At 40.7% G+C, this 23,090-nt stretch overlaps 1 protein-coding gene across 1 annotated transcript in view; it reads right to left on the reverse strand.

The window, feature by feature from the left end:
- Window positions 1-9,295, reverse strand: part of TTC39C (tetratricopeptide repeat domain 39C) — a 39,013-nt gene extending 29,718 nt beyond the window's left edge. The window contains exon 1 of the mRNA XM_074899077.1: window positions 8,926-9,295. Coding sequence (XP_074755178.1) covers window positions 8,926-9,074 — 149 coding nt within the window. The 5' untranslated portion in view covers window positions 9,075-9,295. The remainder of the gene's footprint in view (window positions 1-8,925) is intronic.
- Window positions 9,296-23,090: the final 13,795 nt, after the last annotated feature.

Consider the following 23,090-nt stretch of genomic DNA (forward strand, 5'->3'; position numbering starts at 1 on the left):
CACAAGTTACACTTGCTGCAGCTGGCACTTTCAGCACGAACTCTCGCTGCAGAGGGCACATGCCTATCTCCTAATCCCACTTTTCAACTCACGAGGTGTGTGGGACCCATTCAGCAGCCGGTCCATCACCATACTCCACAGCACATAACCTTCACCATATGTTTCAAGGTCACACCTACTGCATTATCAACACCCAGCAGATCTAAAACTGCAGAACAGATCAGCGCAAAAAAATCTTTACATTTATGTCCTTATATATGAAGTTGCACTTACATCATATTTTCAAGGAAGCTCAAAAATAACCTAAATGTTTCATTTTTGAGCTTCCTTAGATCTATGTACACAGAGAGAAAGCAGTTTTGGGGAAGCAAGCAGGTAGGCATCTCTAAATAACCAATCTTTCATACTGAAGGCCATTCAGAACAGAAAATTGTCAGAGACAAATCGTTTACCAGAGTAAGAAGTACTTTGAATATAACAATACATGACATAAGAAATAGTTAATTAGATCTGCACTTCTCAGTAAGAGCCTTAGAACACACTTCTTGAATATTAAGTTTCCATCTACACTGAAAATGCTGCTTCACTACCACACATGGATCCAAAGAAATTATTTTAATGGAAAAAAAAAATTTGAGCACCTGAACACCTGTAAAAAATTTACTTGTAAATTTTCTAAGTATGACACTCTTACTAAAGCTTTGCACAACAGGACCAAGATTCTGAAGTGGGTTTTTTTCCCCCCTCTGAAACATGCATAAGGGAATCAAATAAGCTTAGCAACATATGCATTTGGCTCTCAGAAGAAAGTAGCATCCAGGCATTCCTTAGGACTTGGCAAGAAAGATGCGAGTTTTATCAGCAAAGCATAAATACAAACCAAATATTGTGGAATTATAGAATAAATAGTCGAAGTGTTGCATATGAAAACATTTCAAGTCCTAGAATACTTTTCATATTCTATGAATTTACAAAAAAGATCCTCCTGCTGTAGAAATAGTTACTGAAGCTTTTAAAAAAAAAGAAATACATCAGCTTTCAAGGTAAACTGATTCCCTGTCTATGGGAACAATACTTTCAAGTAGAGCAACTTGAATAATGGCCATGTTTGAGAGTGAAATCACTAAAACCTGAATAAACAGGAACACAGTTGAGAATCAAACAGCATATATATAATGCTTCAGCAGCTCCATATATACGCTAATTCAGGCACACTATTCAAACATTTTTTAAAAATTTGGTTTTCCTTTCTATTCAGCATTTTATATATATGTGTGAAGGTATCAACATTTAAATATACAGTTTGAAAATCTTTATATTTCTTTTTGATAAACTTCAATACAACGCTAAAAAATGAGGCAGCTAGTTACAGTTGATAACCAACTGCTCTTCCAAGGTTACAAAACATATCAAAGCACTTACTGCAAGCAATGAAAATTTGTCCAAGTATTTTTATATATTTGTCCAAGTAAAACTGAGGGTTTTTTCCCCTAAGTATTTATCTTTTCAATGGATCTTTCAAAACTGTTTCTCCACTTCCACTCTGACACTCACTGCTTACTTTGTTTACAATTCATCCCCCATGATCAAAGATAACAAAAAACTCAAGAGCCTTATCACTCCATTCTGAAATTATCACTAGCTGTAATAGACGAGGTAAAATGTTGCAGATTAGTTCTTTTTGATTTTCAGTCAACCTATAAAAAGTGTTGTCATTACAGTACATATGGGCTGCAGCACATAAGGACCCTGAAGCAAGAAAGCATGATGCATAATATTATGTCTGTTGAGACCATGGAGTCTGGCAAGCAAAGCATGTAAACTTTGTGGGAACTTCTCACATAGGGTTTGTATCATCACTGAACTAAACAACAAACACTTCTACCACATTCCTATGAGGTCACTGTGTAGAAAATACACTTGCAGCTTTATGGAAGATCTTTTCTTAAGGTAGTTTCAGTGTTTAACATCTATCTTAAACAACTGTGTTTAGGGCTCAATCTTTGCTAATTCTGAAATCCTTCAAGAGCGTAGGGTTATCTTTTCCTTGAGAGCTAGGAAAATTTTGCAATGGCACAGTACTGTCCCAGTAAATACTAAGGCAGGACTGATGATAGTAAGTTTCAGAGAAAAATCACAATTCCATGAAAATAACCCTCAACTCAAACTCCTTATAAGTGACCTTCAGCATCAGATATGATTTTACATCTTTTGACAGATTCCAAAAAGTTTTTAAGATATGAAAAAAATGAGGCAGCAGTTGAGAAAATACTTAGGGCCATTGGTTTGCTGTTCTGATGTTGACAGTTACGGAACTGAACGCAAATGAACCTTGGGACACTGCACTACTCAAGTTGTCCTCACTGCTTTGAAGCAGTAACCTCCACTAAGAAAAAAATCTCATGACTTAATTAGCTCAAAGATGAAGAAAAATTCAGACTCCAGCCATACTTTGTAAAATAGTGTTTGCACCTCACCTATCAAACTAGGACTCACAAGATAACTCTATTATAAGAAACTGTGCTATTGACACTGTTTCTACACGATACCACAGTAAAAGGTTGTACATACCAATAAAGTTGATAATGTGTAACTAAACTAAAGTCATAAGCTTAAGAGGACTGAAGCAGACCTTTCTTCAAGGTGCATAAACTGGACACTGCTTCTCCCAATAAACCCTGACTACTTCACCTCATTTCATGGCATATCCTTAAGATGTTAATTCACTTCTGTAAGAATGGTGTTTGCCATGCCCCATTTTCACACATGATGGTAACCTTCAGGAGTTTTAAGCCTTGGTTTAACAAGGCTGAGATAACGCAGCCCAATTTCACTATAAAGAAATAAATCAGAACCAAAGCACATCAAAAGAAAAAAAATCAATTACTTCTCAGTATTTTCTTGTTTCTACAGCCATTTCCATGATAGTATTTCACTTCCAAATACATCAGCTTCTAAAGCTATTACAGCTTAGCTCAAGTTTAAATTTAGGTAATGTAATTAACTTGCCAAGACTTCCTCCCCACTTTTCTAGGCACTGCTACTTTAACCACAGTCCAGTAAGAATTCTAGTCATGATACTCATAGTGATGGTCAAATTGAAACAAAACAGATTATTTTCCTCCAAAGTGGGTGAGTAAAGCATAATGAAAAATGAAGAATTCATGTAAATTCACAGATAAATACAGAAGCAGCTACTGAGTATATGAAAACAACCAGAAAAACTTATAACCTAAACATAAGGAATTTACTGCAACATATAAATCCTTTGGCCATTGTTCCACCACAGATTATTCTAGAATATAGTCTAAAAATTACTCGTGAACCTACAAATGTTAAGACAGATCTCTACACAAGTACACATCTCATCCAATACTGATATATGAAATGCTAAGGCAATATTAAGTGTCATGAAAGCATTACAGTATTAAGACACATTGAGAACTGCAAATATCAAATCTAGGTTTAGTTTATATTTCATAATCAGCCCAAGTTTGTTTTAACTGTTAAATGAGCTCTTAGCATACACTTCTATTTTCACCAGAAATACCCAACCAAAAGAAATTCAGGAATATAAAGAGAATAATTTTGTGGCCCTGTCCCATCCAGTTTTTACCCGATTTGTTTTTTTCTGCCACAAATTAGCAGGGGCTTGTTTTACTCTAATTCCAGTCTTAGATGCACAAGAATATCAAAACATTGGGAATTATAAGAAGCGTTTTAAATTGCACCTTTACTTTGAAAAGTAGTTACAAAGCTGAGAGACAAGCTAGTTATAACATATCAACTGATTTGTACTAACTGTCCAACTGCACACTCTTAAGCCATAAGAATTATGGACTTTTGCAAAATCTTTTTCCATTACCACTGTAGATTCAAGTAACCTGACCAAAATTACCTTCTAGGACAAACTCTAGCAGTTTAACTGACATCATATAACCTCTTAACATCACCGGGCTCCTGAAGTATATTAGAGCAAAACCATATCCATCCCATTAAAATAGCATGAAACAATTTACTACAAATAGCAGATCAAAGAATGGGTGGACTAGCTGGAGCAAAGTCTTTACAATATCTGTACCTTTCACAGAGTTCATTTCTTCAGTGCTAAAAAGATCTGCTTAACTACCACACCTCTTCTGCCTTCTCCATCAAATCTGACTTCTGAGTTATAAACCAGATTTTTGTTTAGCTTTCTGTTATCTTTCCTTGGACTTCTAGCCACTAGATTCTGCTCCATATGCTAAATAGGTCTTGTAACCTCCTTCTACTTTTTTTACCACTTCTTTTGGCAACACCACCTGCCTCTGTCATGAAGGCCAAAAAACTAAGTGCCACATTCAAGGTGATCTCTCTGTACCCAGGTCTTGAGGATTTAAACTCTAGAACACTTAAAATTTTTCTAATCTATCCACATAACTGCAAAACTGATGCTGGTTTTATGTACATCACTACTAGCATAACATGCTCTGCCTAGCCTTGAGCAACAAAGTCTTACCTCACGAAGGTATGCATTTATTACACATTCAGAATACTGCTGCTAAAAATCACTTCCCTCATATATAACTCTCCTTTCTATACATCCATCTAGCAGCTGCTCATCTGCCTATCGCTGCAATAAACAAAAGTACACAGAGCTGCTACCAGGGCACTCATGACTTATTTTCACACTGCCAGTCAAGATGCCATCATCCTTCTCCCAAGCGATTTACGTCAGTTCCCACCCTGCTTTCCTTATCTTTACAGAAGCTACCGAAGCATCTACTAAATCACTTAGTTTTTGTTCTTAAGGTTCCTTTGCTGAGCTCCATAAACAAGAATTTCAACAGCAGTTAGATTGTCCTTACATGGGCTATAATCTACCTGCTGATCAATGCTGGCTTAATGTCACCTTGACTCAACTTATGTTTGGGTCAAAAGTATTTTGAGCCACAGACACCATTTTAAATTGGTACTATTAGGTTCAAATACCTACCCACAAAGGAATTTGTGGTCTATTACTGAAGTTTATATGTCTGTCAGTACATACACATGTCATAACTTTAAAAATTTCAGGTATTTCACGTAACCATACTAAGCTTTTTTCTCACTTTCCCATTTGCTCCAACTTTCCATTCTTCTCTACGTTCTGCTTTACCCTAGCAGGCTGTACAGCATGTTTTCCCACACTGACCCCATTCTTTAAATCTTTACACATTTTGTCTTAGAATCACATTTCCTCTACGTCATCTTCATTTTCTTCTTTGGAGATGACTTTACTATATACATTTTACTTATCCATCTTGTAGCATTCTCTTTTCATTCAGATGCAAGTTGAAAACTTCATCAAGCCTTCTCAGAAGTAAAGAGTCATTCATGCAAAGAGTCAAACGTTCCCCTGGTAGAAGACAGAAGACTGTTGGATTTCTTGTAAGATAATATCCCTGATCTTACAATTTATGTTGTGAGTCAACATTCAGCTAAAAAGCTTCTGATTTTGACACTGTCTTCTCTCCTCTTAGCTGGAGGAAGTTTTTAAATCATATTTGAATTGCAAATGCTCTTAGGAGAAGTGAAGAATCAGAAAAAAAAAAAAGTTTTTTTGACAATTTCTCCTTTTCTTAAATGTTTAGGAATCCACAAAGCTACAATAGGAAAAAGAACACTCCAACTCCAGCTTTCTTGCTAGTGTCAGGGTGGTCCATCAAAATGATACCATCCCACCAGCTGACTGTGGGCTCCATCTCTAATGACTGTGTCCTTGTTTAACCTCCACATCTCTTGCAGCTTTCACAGGTACCCAGAGTTTAAACCCATGAGAACTGGGATGGTGTCAGCATTGTTCAAGCTGAATAGAAAGACTGTTTCAGATGTGAGTTAGCACTGTAGGGACCTGACACAGCTACAAGCATTAAAAGACAGTAGTGCTGTTTGCTGCAAATTTGTGAAAATGTTACATCTATTGATATTTGATTCACGTTCAGAATGTTGTCACAAGTAGCAGGTAGAGGATCTGGACTTCTTTAAAAATAAGAAATTCACAGAAAAGCCTATGCAGATGTTGATGTTACTTGCAGATGATTTTTCAAACCCTGTTATCTTCTCTTGAGTTCAATTTAAAACAAAATAAGACACAAGCTACACCTGACAAATCATTAACCGCTTTACAGTGATAGTCAATGCAGTTACAACCACATGTTGTATCTGACACACAACAGACATGTTCAGCCAACTTCTTCAGGTTCTAAACATATATATGAGCTCTAAATGCCATATTCTCCCAGGCCCAACATAGAAACAATGGTTCTATAGCCCACAACTACCACCACTCTTCAAAGGCAAGACTTTACCAGTGTGGCTATACGTATGAAACACAGCTGCAATTTCTACCCTCAAGGACTGCACTATGACCAGCTTTCAAATAACTGATTTTGAGCTTATCAGCCAGCTTTCTGGAAAATGTAAAAATGCAGAATAGCAAAGAAACAGATCTTGCCTGCTTTGCAATGACAGCTGTCCTTAGGCTCACCAAGTCTGTCTACTGTCTCAAAGATAGCAGCATTGATTTGAATTAATTTTTCACAAGATCCTTCAAGTGGCAAATGAAGAAAAAAATTGAAGTAATAAAAAGCAGAAGCAAAACCAGTAGTTCCTAAGAGACATTTTTAACTAGTTTAAAGGATCTGTCTAATGTAACTATAGTTTTGCTGAATAATCAAGTTTCCAAATAGTCCTGCAGGTTATTAAACAGTTTCCATAAGAAATTTCCATTCCTCCCTTCAGTTCTGGGATTTATGTGGTAACTGTTAAGTTTCTGAAACAGAGCTAAGCTACCTGCACAGGCAGTAGTCTAAAATTATCACTTTCTGTAAGAAAGGTCACTCCACTGACATAAAGTTCAAAAAGCTGCATTTCATCAGCTATCTTTGAGCTCTAGTGCTGCAAATTACAGACAGCCATATTAAATTATGGAGAGCTCCCAAAAGCTGCTGATTGTCTTACTAGTCACATTTAGGATGGGTTCTAGTTCATAATTTCAAGCATACACCAAGCATTTAAGACTGTATACAAAGAAACATGTAACACCATTACTTAAGTCCTTGTAGGAAGAATAAATCCAAGACAAGTACAGAACCAAAAACAGCTGGAAAAAAGTGAATCTCACTGCACATGTTCCCAAAAAAACCAAATTTATGGCAAGTTAAGGATATTTTGCTGTATCTTCTCTCCTACAACTAGTGCAAGATACAGCTAATCTGAGAATTCAATAAACGTCTACTAGTTCACAACAAGAGGAAACCTGCTATGAGTTTTGGGATGGGGGAGAAAGGGCTGGAGATTTTCACAGACATTTAAAAACTATTTACTCCTTGGAGGTAGCGTTTAAAGGCCAAAATCAAACAGTACACTGAACTTAAAGGCACTTCTTCATAAAAATCAAACAAAGAAAAGCCCGCACCTGGGGAATAAAAAAAAAAAAGGTTATGTTTCTGCATTTAAGAAATTCTTAGTAATAAACCTGCTAGATAACGAAGAGAACAATTTGCAGAAGAGATCATCATTCACCCTCTTAAGGGAAAATTAAACTGCATTTTGAAAGTAGGAATCTTAATTTTACTCCATAGCATTACTATACAATAAGAAGCATCACATATTTGGAATTCCTACACCACTGCCAGATTCACACTACTGAGAGAAAGCAATGACACAACACAACCAGAAGCGCAGGAGAGGAAACCTCATCAAGTGTTCCTTAACTGGCACCTTTTTAAAAAAAAAAAATAAAAAATCACAACACAAAAGCAAACCACCAAAACCAACAGGCTACTCGTACCTGTGACAACTGACAACTCCGACAGTCCCAAGAAATAAGTAACTCAAAGGGTACAGCTTGGTATGAATGCGAGCTGCATGTTATGCAGATGAGGAATGCAGAATCAGGACCTTACTTGTCTAGTTAGCATTATATACTAAAGACAGAATGACTTGTTTAATATTAGACTGTGGCCAGTATTATGGGAAGTTTTCTTAATTTGTCTCACTTCCCACACACATTTTTTGTGAAATAAGATTTAAGTACACAAGCACACCATCACTACAAAGTGCTGTTTTAAGTCAAAGCCTTTTTTAATCATACGGACAACAGCAGTATAGGGCATATTAATTATTTAGAACGTATGCACAATTACAGCAGCTCAAGCTCGGGTGGAACGCATTAGTCCTCGGACAAAAAGCAAGGACAGGTACGGGCGATCTTTTCTTTAACTGACGTACACAGCTGTGTTAATGCCGTTCCTACCGGGTGACTACTTAACGCACGAACCTAGACATGATGTACGTAGGGATTATTAACATAATCTTACAGCCTGAAGGTAATCACTGTAGCACTCAAGGACCTTTTGTCGCTATCCGTTTTGTAGGCTGGAACCGACACCGGATCCCGCACAGAGCGAAATCCCCCCGGAAACGTCTTCAGGCGCACGTGTGTGTTTATGCCTCACGCACGTTAGAGCGAAACGCAGCCGGTGCGACCGAGGGACCCGCCGCCCCCCGCCCAGCCCTTCCCCACCCCTTCAACGGGCCCTCGGGCACCTTCGGCAGCGCTGCCCCGCCGGGACCCCGCGGAGCGGATCTGCGGCCGCTCACCCGGGGCCACGGCGGCAAATCACGCGTGTCCCCTCCCCGCCGGAGCGCAGGCCGAGGCGGCAACCGCCGGCGCCAACCCCTCCCCGCTCCGAGGAGCCGGGCAGGGCCAGGCGGCCGGCGCCAAGCCCCCCTGCCCGGGGGCGGCAGGGGGGTGTCCCTGCGCGCCTCAGGGGCCCGCCGGCGGCGGAGGGGCAGGCGGCGCCACCCTGGGGAGGCCGCCCGAGGGGAGCGCGGGGCCGGCGCGGCCGCGCAGGTGGGGGACGGGGACAGGTGCGCGGAGGCCGCGGGCGGAGGGGCTACCTGTATTTCTTGAAGAGCTGGTCGGACTCGCGGAAGCCGTTGTTCAGCAGCATGTTGATGCCGGCCAGCGCCAGCTCCGCGTCCTCGATGGGCAGCGGCGCTTCCCCGTCCTCCCGCCGCGGCGGCGGCGGCTGCTCCGAGCCGGCCATGACGATGAGGAGGCAGAGGGACCCAGCCGGCTCTCCCCTACCTGCCCGCCCGCCCACCTACTGACTGTCCGCCCCTTCCCGGGCGGCTCGGTGCTGCCCCTCCGTGCCCGGAGGAGGGGGCCGGGGGCGCCGGGTGCCCGCGGAGGGAGGCGCGAACGCGGTGCCCGCCGCCGGGCCGTGCTCCGCCCGCGCTGCGGCGACGCGGCAGCCGCCTCGCGCCCGCAAGCCCTCCAAAAGCAACGGCGCAGGCGCTGAGGGGACCGCGCATGCGCGGGGCGGGGCCGGGGGTGTCACGGCCGTGGGGCGGCTCCTCTGGTGGCGGTGGTTCGCTTCCCCGAGGAGCTCTGAGCCGCTCTTGTGCGTCCTCTGCCCGGGAACGCCGTCCCGCTGGCACCGGGGAAGGCACGGCGAGCCTCGGCGGGAGGCAGACAGGCAGGCGCTGATGCCCGGCGTGGAGGGAATTCGCGTGGGGAGTTTGTTTGTTCTGTGCTCCGTCAGTTGTTTTTTTCCCCCGCTCTGTGTGTTTCCTTCCCCCACACGCCTCTCCTTTCCACGCGTGGGATGCGGGAGCTGGGGCCGTAGCCGGGGTTTGCATGTGAAGTAGGGAAGTCCTCCTCTGACAGTGCAGCTTTCCCTTTTCAGAGAAGGGTGGTTTTTGGTTTGGTTTTGGGTTTGGGGTTGTTTTTAGGTGATTTTAGTCGGTGACTGAGGTTGCTAGCACAGAGACTGAAGTTATTCATGTGTACAAGGGTGACTTTGTGACCTCCCCAGTCTGGGAAGCTGTAGGGTTTCTTAGAATTTACTCCCTAACTCTGAACACCTACTGCCATTAGCAACAACGTGAACTTGCCCGTGATGCTGACAGCAAAAAAATCAGTATTTTGCAAGTTTCGTTCCCATACAGGCTACTGTGGCAGGTGTTACAAAACGCAGGATGGGTGAGAAAGTCTAGTTGCAAAAATGTATCCCTTCCAACCCAAAACGGCCAAGTACCTGGACAGTGAAAATACACCCACAGTGTTTTCACCCTCCTTTGCAGGAAGAGGTTTTCTTTGCTGCACTTAAATTTAGGTGAAGACAAAGACCTACAAGCTGGTCTTGCTTCTTGTCAGCTAGGATGTGATACAGCTGCTCTAAATTTAAGGATTGGACTTTCTACCCCTTTGCTTACATACAAAAGCATAGGACCATGCTCTACTTTTAGTAGCAACACCTCTTCCCTGTCAAGAAAAACATCTGTCTTCCTGTGAATCACGTTTCTGTAAGACATGTTTCTGTAAATGTCTTATGGGAATTGCTACCGATGCCTCAGGAGATACTCCGTACCAAAAATCTCTACTTTTTGAAAGGTGAGGAATGTCTAATGCTGGGAGGCTTTTGAAATCTGTCAGGTGTGAATTGGGCCCTTTGGCTCATTGTCAGCCCCCCTGTCTTACTGAGCAGAGCTGGAAACGCAGAGGGGTATTTAAAGAGAACATGCCTTCTGTTACAATGCATGTCTCCAAAACAGCATGATCTACACAGCCTAGAAATCTTCAAGGGCTTCTAGGAAGGCAGCACAGCATGAATGGGGAATGATGTGTTCTCCCATGTATTTACAGGTTATTTGTGAAATTTGGACTCCAGAAATTCAAGCAGCCTTGATAAAAGGAAGTTGCAGGTTGCATTTTCACCACCTTTGTTTCAGGTGTGCTCAAGACACTGCATTCCAGATGAAAGAAATTACTTCTGTAAGGTTAATCTCTCATACAGGATTTTGTGGGCAGGAATTCATGGTGGAGTGGTTTATAATACCCTTTCCCTTAGTCATATGTAATCGATTCAATCAAGAAGCAATAAATCTTCTTATGGATTCCCTGATAACTCAGCATAGAGGAGGCTAACTCCTACCTCCAAGTACCATTTCTGAGGAGAAGGAAACCTACTCCATTTCTCCAAAGCTAGACTCCTATTTCCTAGCCCCTGTGCTTGAATAATAGTGTAGCAGGGCTGTGTGCTTTCTGCAGCTTTTTGGCCCCATGCACAAGGAGCTCGAATTCTGAGATCTTCCTAGCATCCAGTTACTCCAGACCTTGCTTAGGTCTGGCACTGATACTCTATTTTCTGTAATAAATGCTTTTATAACTATCTGGTAGCTAGCTATTAATTTTGAAACTCAAGATGCAGATAGCTACATCAGCTCTCCAGAAACACAGCTATAAATCTACAGAAAAAACTGGCAGAATGAAACTGCATTTCAACCATTCAAGTAGAGAAGTAATACATTTAAACTCCGGTAGTGAAGCAGTATGACATCTGCAGTTTGACTTCAGCAGCTGAGCAGCAGCAGTTTTATAGTGGCCATGGTGTTGTGAACTGCACTGAAACGGCATTTTCCTGCAGAACTGGATTTGAAATCAGCAGGGCTGTAAGTCTCCTCGCCTGCCCTGTAACGGCTGATGAGGTCTTGTGATGGGTTAGTTTGATTCACATGGAGGATGTGGTACCACTTTTTCAGCCTGCTAAAAATGGCCAGGGCAGCGAGGAAACCACAGCAAACAGAACTACACGGAGGACTTGTACTTGCTGATCAAAGTTTGTGTTTACTTCCCAGTCTACCAACAGTCTAAATGTCTTTCTCGTGTTGTTTTAATTCTTGCTAGCATACTCTGATGACAGGTAGTCATCAGACAATAATTTCAGCAGAGGGGCCAGTCAGTGGCCAGCTTTCCACTTGCCCCCACAACTTGCTGCAGTGCAATATTCAATAACTCATGCTACCATGGCCTATGTTACCTCTCTTATGAAAACAGATAGAGGCAACTGGTATGTAATTACTCAAGGACAATAAAGTTACTAATGGTGAGCAAGAATTGTACTTTTAAATAAATTAACTGGCCTAAAATTTCCAAGACTTTTACTCCAGTTTCCCAGAAGTGTTTAAATAAAAGGCAAAAGTGAATACAATATTCACATCCTTTAAGAGATATGGAATTGTGGTGGCTCTGTAGGCCCACACTGCTGTCGTAGTTCAAGATAGCCCGTACCTTTGAATACTCAATACCTCTAACAAGCTTTCCAAGTTTCTGCCCTGTCTTTGTGCCTCTGACAGAGAGAAGTCCTGCAAGTCATTGCCTTCAAATACTGGTCCCTGAGTTAAAAAATTGTTTTTCATTGCTGTTTTTCCTCTGTAAGTCTAATTGGAATTTAGCCCTACTATAAACTCCATGAACTATAGAGAGTGGCAAAAGCTGAAGTAGCAGGGAATAAAATATTACAGAAAAGCATACTGATTTATCTAAAGCATCGGAGAGAAAATAGTTAAAAACAAGAACAGGCCTATATTCATATTTTCTTTAATATCATTTTCATACTCTGTAAATTAGGTCCCACTTGTCCCAAGGCCCTTCTCCACTGTGTCTGGGTGAGGCAATCTAACCCCTTGCTTCTGTCTCAGAGTGCCCTAAATCTGATTTTGCTGGGTTTCTTTTTACCTATCTTGCTCCAAGACTCTGTCTCTGTCCTGGAACACCTCAGTAAGCCTGGTACAATTTATACTTTTTAAGATGGAGATGAAATTTCAGCAGTGGATTTAGAATATTTGATCATCAGCAATTAAGTTAGTCACTGCTCGTTTAAGTAGAGAGAAGCAAAATCCTTCAGAGTGGAATTAACTTTTTTTTCCTCTGTGTTGCAGGAAGTGTGACTGTATGTAAAGTGTTGAAAATACTAGTTAAAATCATAAAGACATCTCCCACACTTTTTCAATCTCAGACACAAATCTGCAGAATCTGCTCCTGTAATTCTGAATTCCTTTTGAGGATTTGCTGTTCTAGTTAAATACCAGGTGTGGTCCCAGTGTTGGTTATGAGGGGGTGTTAGAATCCAGGGTATAGACATCTTTTCCACACCAGATGTCAGAGGGGTCTTATTTGTGTCAGTGACTGCCAATAACAGCCAGTGAATACATAAATGTGAGTATCTTTTCTTTTTAAATGTATTTGGTAAAAAAAAAAAACCTACTAAGTTCACATTTCTAAGGAAATATACTTTTAAAGTAAAGCCACTTGTTCTTGGGCTTTGTGTCTCATGCCGCACCTCTGAGTTTTGCAACAACGAAGGTGCTTGCCTATTGTATCTTAACACTTAAATATTTATGAGTGGTGAGCTCTACATCTGTTATCGTCATGCATTTTCCATCCAGTGCAGCGACTCAACTAAGCAATACTACAAAGCCAAGCTAATCTTCAGAGCTGGCTCTCCACATTTTCCTATTAATATGCATTGTCATTTTAAGGGCTAAACCCTGCCTAAGGACACACATGAAATGACTATTGAAATTACTTGTCCGTTCTGTCAATAGACAAGGAGTATGCGTACATATCCTGGTAAAATAAAACAGGCTCAATGAACCTCTTTATCCAAAGTATTTCAAGGACACTGAAATTGACTCTTTTGACCCTTTCCTCTGATTAAAGAGCGTTACAGTAATAACAATTAGAAGAATAACTGCTGTTTGTTGCGGTGGACTTTAGTCCAGATCAACCACTCCTTCCTCTCATGAGCTTTCTGGTTTCCCTGACTATTTTTCCACAGGAAGCCTTTCATGTATGGAGAGATATCAGATGGAAGGTGACTGATCTCTCAGTCCTGGTCTCTTGAGCACTCCTTCGTGGCTGCTCTCATCTACTCTGTAACAAGGGCTGCACTGTGGCATTTCCACACAGTGAAATTACAGAGATGGCTGGGTCAGAGCAGGTAAAGTTCTTCAAAATTCAAAGTGGAAAGTGAAAGATGAGACAGAGCAAGTAAGAGCAATTTCACGTTTTTTTCATATTTTTATTATATTTGATAATGTTCATTTTTATCCACAATTATAGTTGCCCTGGACCTAATATATAATCAGTCATATAATACGATAAATTCATGTGCAGTCACACAGAGTTATTTTTACTGAAACATATGAAGGTGTATAATTTCTGCTATATAAAGGATGCTAAATGACAGAGCTTTTTAGTGTTGTGGGTTCTTGGGGGTTTTTTTTGCCAGAATGTGCTAATGGCCAAACATATGCACACAGTTCCAGAGAAAACAAAGGAATACACAAGTATTAAATACTAACAGCTGCTATGTTCAGGCATCAGCCACATGCTGGCCTGTTTTATGAAAATTAATTGGAAAAAACTTCCACACAAAATAATCATCCTACTTGAATTTTTAAGAGCCAATTTAAAATGTTTTACTTTCAGAGGAATGACTTCCTACAGAGTTCAGATGTACATTTGGTAGTAAAAATACCTGCTCTGTATTGTCAAAGAGTGTGAAATGTAAAGCCCAAAGTGATTGCCAGAAAATTGCCAGTTCTAGCCCAGTCCTTTCTGGGGAGTCAGAACAAATTCGTCTAGATCATAAAAGACAACTCTTTGTCTAAATGTCCTCAAAATCTTTTCAGTATGGAGAGTCAGCAAATTGTTTTTCCCTCTTGTTCTTGCTCCAGGGAGCAATGAAAATGATTGCATTTTTATTATGGAAGCAGGGGGGTAATAGCAAATTAAAACAGGTGAGCTGAATGGTTTTGTGTATGGACAGTGACTTAAGCTGTCTTGCCCAAAGTGGAAAATATAAACCTTATTTGTCCTGCACAATACCCTTGTTTCTACATTATAGGATGTTGATTGGGGCCCTATTAGTCTTTCACTTTTTAGAACAAACAACAACCCATACACTTTGACCTTTCACAAGTAGACCATAAATTTTAAACCTCTAATCATTTGTGCTGATCTGCTTTAGAGTGTCCCTCCAGTTTTCCTGCACTTTTCATTTGGGCATGAAGCCATTTCACAGATCAGATGCGTTTGTGAAGGATTTTTCTCCATATATTCCTCTATATACATGCACATGTATCTAACTATATGTCTAGCATTGACCAGCAAATCATTGCCCAGCTACTGAGTCACTTTGTACTTTTAAGCTTATGATGAGAAATGAGTAGTCAGCAAGGCCATAGATAACCTGTGGCAAACATACAACCTCAGTAAACACCCTTTGTGTTAGCGCTTCCCCCCAATCCTTGTAATTTAAAATAATAAAAAATCCTTGTAGGACGTATTTTGAAATGTTTGGAAAGTAATAAACATAGTATCTTGCTAAGGCTTATTTTTCTTTTACTAGTTTAGCAGTAAATATTTTCTCACAGGTGTCAAGCAGCTTGATGCATAATACGATTTGAAATGAGATTATTTAAAGATTACTTGTCAGCAACATTTGTACATTTCTACTTCCATTTGGGACTTTTGGCATTGTGTGTGTTTTATATTTAGCATCTTAACATTTTTCACTGGCTTATTCCTCAGTCCTTCACTTAAAAAATGGAATGGCCTCTATTGAGCTACAGGGGTTTTATTTTGGCCATGTTAGACGTCATGTTTGTTTTTCAGTTTTGAGATCTGCACTTCTTGCCCCTCTTCTTTTTCCTAGCCTGAGAGCAGGGAATATTTTGTTTAAAAATCTAGTGACAAAAAAGTCAGCAGACCCCACTGACAACAAGGGTTTTGTTACACAAAACACAAGCTTATGTGGACAGATTGTCCAGGTAATCATCTAGAGGAGACTAGGCAAAGCTATGTGACCTAGCTTTACTCTCTGCTTTGAAGGATAATCACAATTGCAATGAGCAGTAGTTGAGGTAAACAGAGAAGATACGCATGAAAGCAAGAGCCGGTGGGCTGGTGGTTGGGTACAGAAGGCAGAGAGCTCAGCTTGAGAGGCAGAGGGAGGTTATGAAGCAGCTGTGGCAGAGCTGTGGCTCTCCCTCTCCTGGCATTAGTAAGAGCAGCAAACAGTGGATTCTTGTGCAGATGTCCCTTTTGTCCTGTTAACGTGTTTTCTTGTTGCTATAGGCTTGTAGATAGGAGTGACACTTCAAGGTCTAAGAAACCATCACTCACATATGAGAAAACCTTGCCTCACCTGTGTCTTCCAGCAAGCCACTTAGATTGCCCATGCATTGGTTCTCCTGTCCATTGATGGCATTGAAATGTGCCATAATTTTGTGCATTAACGTTGGTGGCTATGCTACATCAAGGCACTCAGTAGTCTACGACTGCCTCATACTAAGGCATCTTGATTTTCTGTAAATGGAGTAGACCACACAGAGTATGTTCATTTGAGCAGCTCTGTCAGGAGTGTATATGCCTACAAAGACAGTGAGCTTCTTACCTTGCATATACACTGTCTTAGCTACTGATATCTTTGTCCCTGATTATTTCAGCTCCTTATGTTTGGGGTATTAATCATGTCTTCTGGAACATAGTGCTCTGTTCTTTACAAAACTCTCTCAGAGGCTTGCACACATAGACATGGCAACTGGCTTTTAAAAGAAGCAGTATGATCTGCAGCATATATCATAAGACATAAAAAAGCCTAAAAAATGTGTTGAGAGACAGATGCTACTCCAGATATCAAAGTTTATATTTCTGGATACTAGCTTTTCATCTGTGAAACCTGTGCTTTGGTCTTAACACTTTTGCTGCTCACTAATTAAATAACTAGTTGTACCATTTAATTTAGAGAACCATTTAATTTGTGAGAAAAGTCATCGTGTCTATTTGTATAAACCTAAAGTGAAGGGACCATCTTCTATTAGGGTGTATTCAGACAGTATGTATATTTGTATATACTCAGGTTACAGCATTATCTAGAGGCAACAGCTAAATAGAGCCACATGCTTAAATAATCTTAATTCTGATCTTTGACTTAATTTGTTGTTTTATAGTCATAAACATTAGTTTGTGTCAATGGACTGTCAGTTTATATGAATAGAAGATTCTTCACATTTTGATGTGTAAAACTATAAAGGACATAAAAAATATACATTTGTCATCTGGTGAGATTATTTTATGTATCTGACAAGAGACTGGAAGCTGATGCTTGAGCAGCTAGATTTTGAGTTGGCAGTTACATAATGAAATTAAGCAAAACCAGGAATGTATGTGTTATATCCCCTGGTACTTAATGAAATATGCAGTTGACCGAGGTTCCTGTCTGCTGATATAGTAAGTGATTTCTCTTTTTGCTTACCATTAGGTTTTCCCATTCTTCCACTTACTTCTGGAAACTGAGACCATTTATTTGGAATATGTACTCTGTCCAAACTGGTTTATAAAATGTTCCTATTTGGGGACTTGTTAATCAAGGCATGTGAACTGGGAAACGCTCTTGAGAATTAAAGATTCCTCCCAGCAGTGACTACCAGAACGAGTTCCCACTATGGGAAGTGGCAGCTCTGCAAGTGAAACGCTGCATTGCAGATAAAGGGAGGCAGTAAAGTCAAGATTCTGTGTGCATGTAATGGTAACCACAGGAGTGACTTACAAATCTTAACATGCAACAAGATTTTTCTTAAAGTAACAGCAGAATAACAAATTTAATAACTCTCCTCTCTTTTAAAGTGTATTTGGATTTTGAAAGCACTCCTGCCCTTAAACAGCACAGTGCCATTGAAAACCACGTACTGGGTGAGCTATTCTGTACTGACTCACTATTTATTGTTCTACCAACAGCGTTTTGTGAGGCTGAGAGCTATGCACCAGGCAAGCATCTTAAATTGAGTTGCGTAATTTTAGCCATTTTGAGTTACACACAGCAATAACCAGGATAATACAGTAAGAAAAGCGATGCTTTTACTGCAGGCCATTTTTTCGAAGTTCCTCTTCCAGACATAGCACAAGGAGAAATCATCTTTTATTTTCTCACTGCATTTTCCCATTTTTCAATCCATTAGTATTTTTCTCAAATGCTCTTTTCTACTGCAATTCATCCAGCAAGCATTCCTCTCTTTTCCTTTCCATTCCTTTCATTTTAATAGCTCTTGCACTTAACTATTTTTAGAGGGGTTGTAAGTACACAAGCACACATAAATACACATTCTGTCTCACATCTCTTTATTTTATATGCCTTTCGCTTGGGGTTCAGCCTAAATTTTCTTCTTAGGTTCTCAAGCTTTAAATCATACAAAGCACAGAAAAAATTAGTTCATATATGTTAGTTTCCTTGGTGTAAGTTAGAAACGAAGAAGGAATATATGAGCGCACCAATGTGTCCAGCTCATCACAAAAGCAGTGAATTCAGTAGAGATTTCTTTCAGTGGTAGCACCAAGACACTGAAAAACAAGAAGTGAAGAAGTGCTGACAAATCTAGTGTCATAGATCCAAGCACTGTCTTATCATCATGATGAGTCACAGCATCATAATACAGAGATGCCAGGAGATAACCACACTATGTTTGGGTAACTCGCTACTGAAAAGGATGAGTGACAAGAGCATTTATAATGACAAATTTTCCCTGTAATTGGTAGAAGATAATTTGCTGTGACTTGTTCCTTTCTTCACCGAGGCCTGCTGACAACATTGCACAGTAGTATTTCTATGGCTAGGTTGCAAGGTGGTCTAATTATTCCTGAGGACTAAAGTGTAATCAAGTGCTACATTCATCTTCAGGAAATTAATGGGTTTCTTGCTCGGAGCCTGGAGTTAGGTTGGCCGCTGCCACGTCCTCTTATGACGTATGTTTAAGACAGTGTGTGGGTGGGGTTTTATTTGGGGATAGCTAACCCTCCTCAACTGATTATAGGAGAGCCTAGGGTAGATAGCCAATTTTTACACAACTGAAGGTATGAGTAACCATCCTACTCCACAAATGCTACGGATCTTACTGAAGTCAGGCAGGTGTTATACAGCAAGTACCAGTGCTACTGGGCAGTTTCATATGCACACAGGTCTGCGTAGCCTTTTGTTTGCTTCAAATCAAGTAGGTCCACATATTTTTTTAACTTTCTGTTAGTCCTAAATGAAAAATAATGAGGACTTCACCTAGTTGTAAAAGCCTTAACATTTTTGTCTGGATTTGGTGGTGGAATGTGTTCCCATAGGTACAGCTATGCCTGAAATGCAGATGCATGTGATGGTGTTACAGTGCTTGTTGGTGCCAGCCAGGGTTGTTCTGTGCATTTCTGTACAGAACATTCACAAAAAACTTACATTACTGTTCCCTACTGAAACACAGGAGACTTCACTTTACCTCTAGGAAAAGCAAATTTTGTTTTCAAACAGGTCCCTTAATAAGTTTCTGAAAGTTGCAGTTACATTTTCAAATGACTACTTGATGCAAATACTTTCTGCAATTTGTGTGAATTTGTTATAGCTGGGAATGCCTACATACTGTTAACACACACAAGGAAATCTGATGGAAATGTTGCAAATTATACTTAAGATCATTATTTCAAACATGCACAAGAATTGTCTAGCAGAGATGGTTATGTAGGTATGAGACTCTTACCTCAACAAAAGCCTTGGTCGGGCAGTTTGGTCATACAATGAGCACATGCAAAGGGCCACATGGAATAATCGCCATTGTCCAGATTGTGAAGCCATTCCATTGAATCTTATCCCTGCTCAAGGCACAGTGGTCGCTTTGATCACACTCCAGCCCTTTCTTCTCCAACCTATGCCTGCCTTAGCTGAAGCCAGCCTTATTACTACACTCTGGTTTAGCATACAGATAAATTAAAAGATAGGATGCCAGAGGCTGAAATTTAGGAATATGCAACGCAGACTTTGTTTTTCACCAATTAAAAATCTGTTGTGCTTTGTAGATGACTCTAAACTGTGTCTCTTGGTTACAGCCCTAAGCAACTTCTGTTTTACCCGTCTAGAAAATTTGACTTTATTACGGGAGAAATGATGACACCTACCCTAGGTGACAAATGCTACCTATGGCTTCGTTGCCAGGGGACCCTCTACAACTGAAAAGACAGGCATAGGATACATGTATTTACTTGACATGATTGATGCCTGCTAGCTGATGCCCGCAAGCAGTCGGTGCCTGCAAGATGAGGCCTGTAACAATTAGTGATAAGAGAAGCATTCCGTTATACTTTATGTGGTCATGTTGTACCCAATTGTGTATATCTGGAAGTCTCAAAGGGCTTAAATGTTAAAAATTCTTTTACCAAACACTGTTTAACTTTGTATTTAATAAGGTCTGAGTGATTAAAGTGTACAGAGGCGATATCCTAACCTGGAAAATAGATACATCCTGGCAGAATTGCACAAATAAGGCACATAAGAAGGAACAGCTTAGCTGGACAACAAAAGTTGGGAAACATCCAAGGAGAAGAAATTGTCCTCAAAAGACTTGTGACCATAAAAGGGAAAAAGGAGTAGGGGGCTAACTCCCCAAACAACCACCGACAACAACCTGAGACCCCCATGCATGCGTAGTGTAGTTCTGCAATGCCAGCATTATGTAAATGTAGAAGATAGGCAAAAAGAGAGATACATTTATTGGAAAATGTATGAATATTCATATCTTTAAGGTATATAAAGGATGAACTTTTGCTTTAGTGTATGCATGTTAGGTGGAGTGAACCCCATGCATCCAGCGCTGCTTAAGTAAAGAATACCTGCCTACTGATACTTCCAACTAAGTCTTAGAGGGTTCTTTTGAGGCTCGATTGACAGTAACATGATAAGATTTTATAATATGCCCTTCATAGGCCTAAACTGTAGGGCAAAAATAAACTGCTCTATAGCTGCAGGGAGTAAAGAAGGCAGTATTTGCCTTGGGCCACTGCAGAGAGGCAAAGGTCAGCCATAGAAAATATCAGCAGTCAGAAATGACTCTCTAGAGCTCAGTGTCCTCATATCTGAGAGGAGAAACTATGAACAAAACCTGCTTATAACCCCAGCTGGGGCTAAGCTGGGATGCAGACACAGGAGTTTGGATTTGGGCCGCTTGCATCATGTCTTATGCAGGAAGCAGTTTCTACTAGAAATTGATATATCCGAAGAAGTTCATCCTAGACAAAGTTATACTGAAGGGTTTACGCTCAGCTGTACAATTGTCTTCACAAATAGAAAGGAGGGCAGCGCTGGGTTCCTCTCAGAGACATGCCTGAGAGGGCCCTCTGAGAGGAACAGAAGAATAGGCAGGAAGGGGTGGGGAAAGCTATCTTATGACTAATTGCTGTTTGCAGCTGCAGATAGACACGTGCTTAATTATCTGCTATATGCATGCAAATTTGGTTTGCTGTCACTAGAGTCCAGATGTTCCATTTCATTATACTAAGTACAACAAACAAAAGGAAAAGGGTCAGAGAACAAAATAAAAGGGGCCAGGAGTGGCAGCTTCTTGCTATTTTCTTTCCTGTCATATGCTTGGCCTGGCCTACCATTTTCCTGAGCTCCCCATGGCAGACAGAGGTTTGTGAGTTCATAGGCTGAGCATCTGCTTAGAGGAGGTGAAGCCTGAGAAAAGCTGTTCCCTCCAGCTCCCCTCCCAGGGCAATACCGGGGAAGGGGTGCAGGCAGCACCCAGCCCCGCAGCAGGCAGAGGCTGGGCTCCGCAGGGGGTTGGGGCTCCCGGGGTGCCATGCAGGTGCACAGGAGCTGCCCAGGAGCACGACACCGAATCTCATATTGGAAGGGAGTAATGACTGGGCTCCTTGATGTGACACATACCCTGAAATAGCCCCAACAAGCTAATAATTACATTTTCGAACTAGCTTCTCTTCTGTAGACATTTTCCTTGCCAGGGCTAAGTCCTCTCTGAGCAGCCCTAAGGCTTACTTTTCCTTAAGTATCTTTCCTTCTTCAACTAGAAAGTCATCTTCTTTCTATCCATCCTCTAGGCTTGCATCTGGTTTTTAGGCATTTTTCGTACTGCCAAAAAAATACCGTATTTTTTCACAAAAAGTGAATTGAAACATTCCTCATTTTAACTCTGTACCAAAGTCCTTTTCATAAGATCTGCACATTGTATTCTCAACATTTAAAAACAATAAGCTACACAAACACAACTAGATCCTTTTCTCCTATCAGCCCAAATCCAGGAACAAGAGAGCTATGTTGATTTATACTGATCATGCACCTGGCCTTCATTCTGTTTGATGGCATTTAGTGTCTCTTTGGAAGATTTAACCTATTCATTCTATTTTAATTAAATAACAGTGATGATCATTAGTGGGTTTCTGTTTTGAATTAAATTTATTCTGACTATATACGTCATGTTGATTCATTTTATCTTTTGTGATAAATGCAATATATATAGATTTGGTGATCACATGTCCTCTTAAGTGGCTCAGCAGTGGGAACATTTCCTTCCTTTAACGTGCAATATCAAGTTACAAGAAGCTGCCTAAATACAACCTATCAGTTCAAAATTTGGTCCTACTCTTCTGTATGCAGGGACAATAAAATTCCCAGAAGGATATTCTTTAAGCCTGGTAAAGGCATAGTGAGATGGCAGCAGTTACTTCTGATTTTGAGCAGCATGGGAAAGGGCTGAGCCCAGGCGGGCTCTTCAGGCGTTCAGGCTGGCTGGCTCACGGGTCGTGGTCTGAGACCACCCCCGCAGTGCTGTCTTAGCTACTGACACCAAACAGAACGGTTTATCTGCGTGGTCTCCTGCTTCCAACCCTATTGCTGATTCAAATACCTTTGCATTTGTGTAAAGTTTTCATTTATGTATATTTGCATAAAAAGGATTATCTTAGGTTTTCTGGAGACTGTGTCCTGCCCTTTATTACATAACAAACAGATTGCAATAACAATTCTCTATAAACCTTTGACTTATCTTAGAATACATTTTTTATAAACTGTATGTAAGATTTTCTGCATGTTTTAATAAGGTGTGTGAGCCAAAGTACTGTGAAGTGGTTAGATCTTTCCACTAAGCCACTGAACTTTGAATCATGCCTACGTGTTTTCTTGGAGAACTGCCCAGAGTGCCTTTAGCTTCTTTACTATTTAGGTTCCTGTCCCCAAGGGTATGTCATTACCTTTAACTGAGTACAGCAAAGGGAAAGTTAGAACTTTATTACTGATTTGACACCTTGTTCTCAGGTAAATTTTATTAGTTGAAACCCTTGTCTTAGCCAGAGGAATCAGTATCCTTTTAGGTTTACTTTCTAGGTTGTTGCATCCGGATGGTAATTCTGATCAGAAAGTAATCAGAAGGATCTAGAATTAAGATTTATG

This window comes from Athene noctua, chromosome 2, assembly GCF_965140245.1.
Source record: "Athene noctua chromosome 2, bAthNoc1.hap1.1, whole genome shotgun sequence".
NCBI lineage: Eukaryota > Metazoa > Chordata > Aves > Strigiformes > Strigidae > Athene > Athene noctua.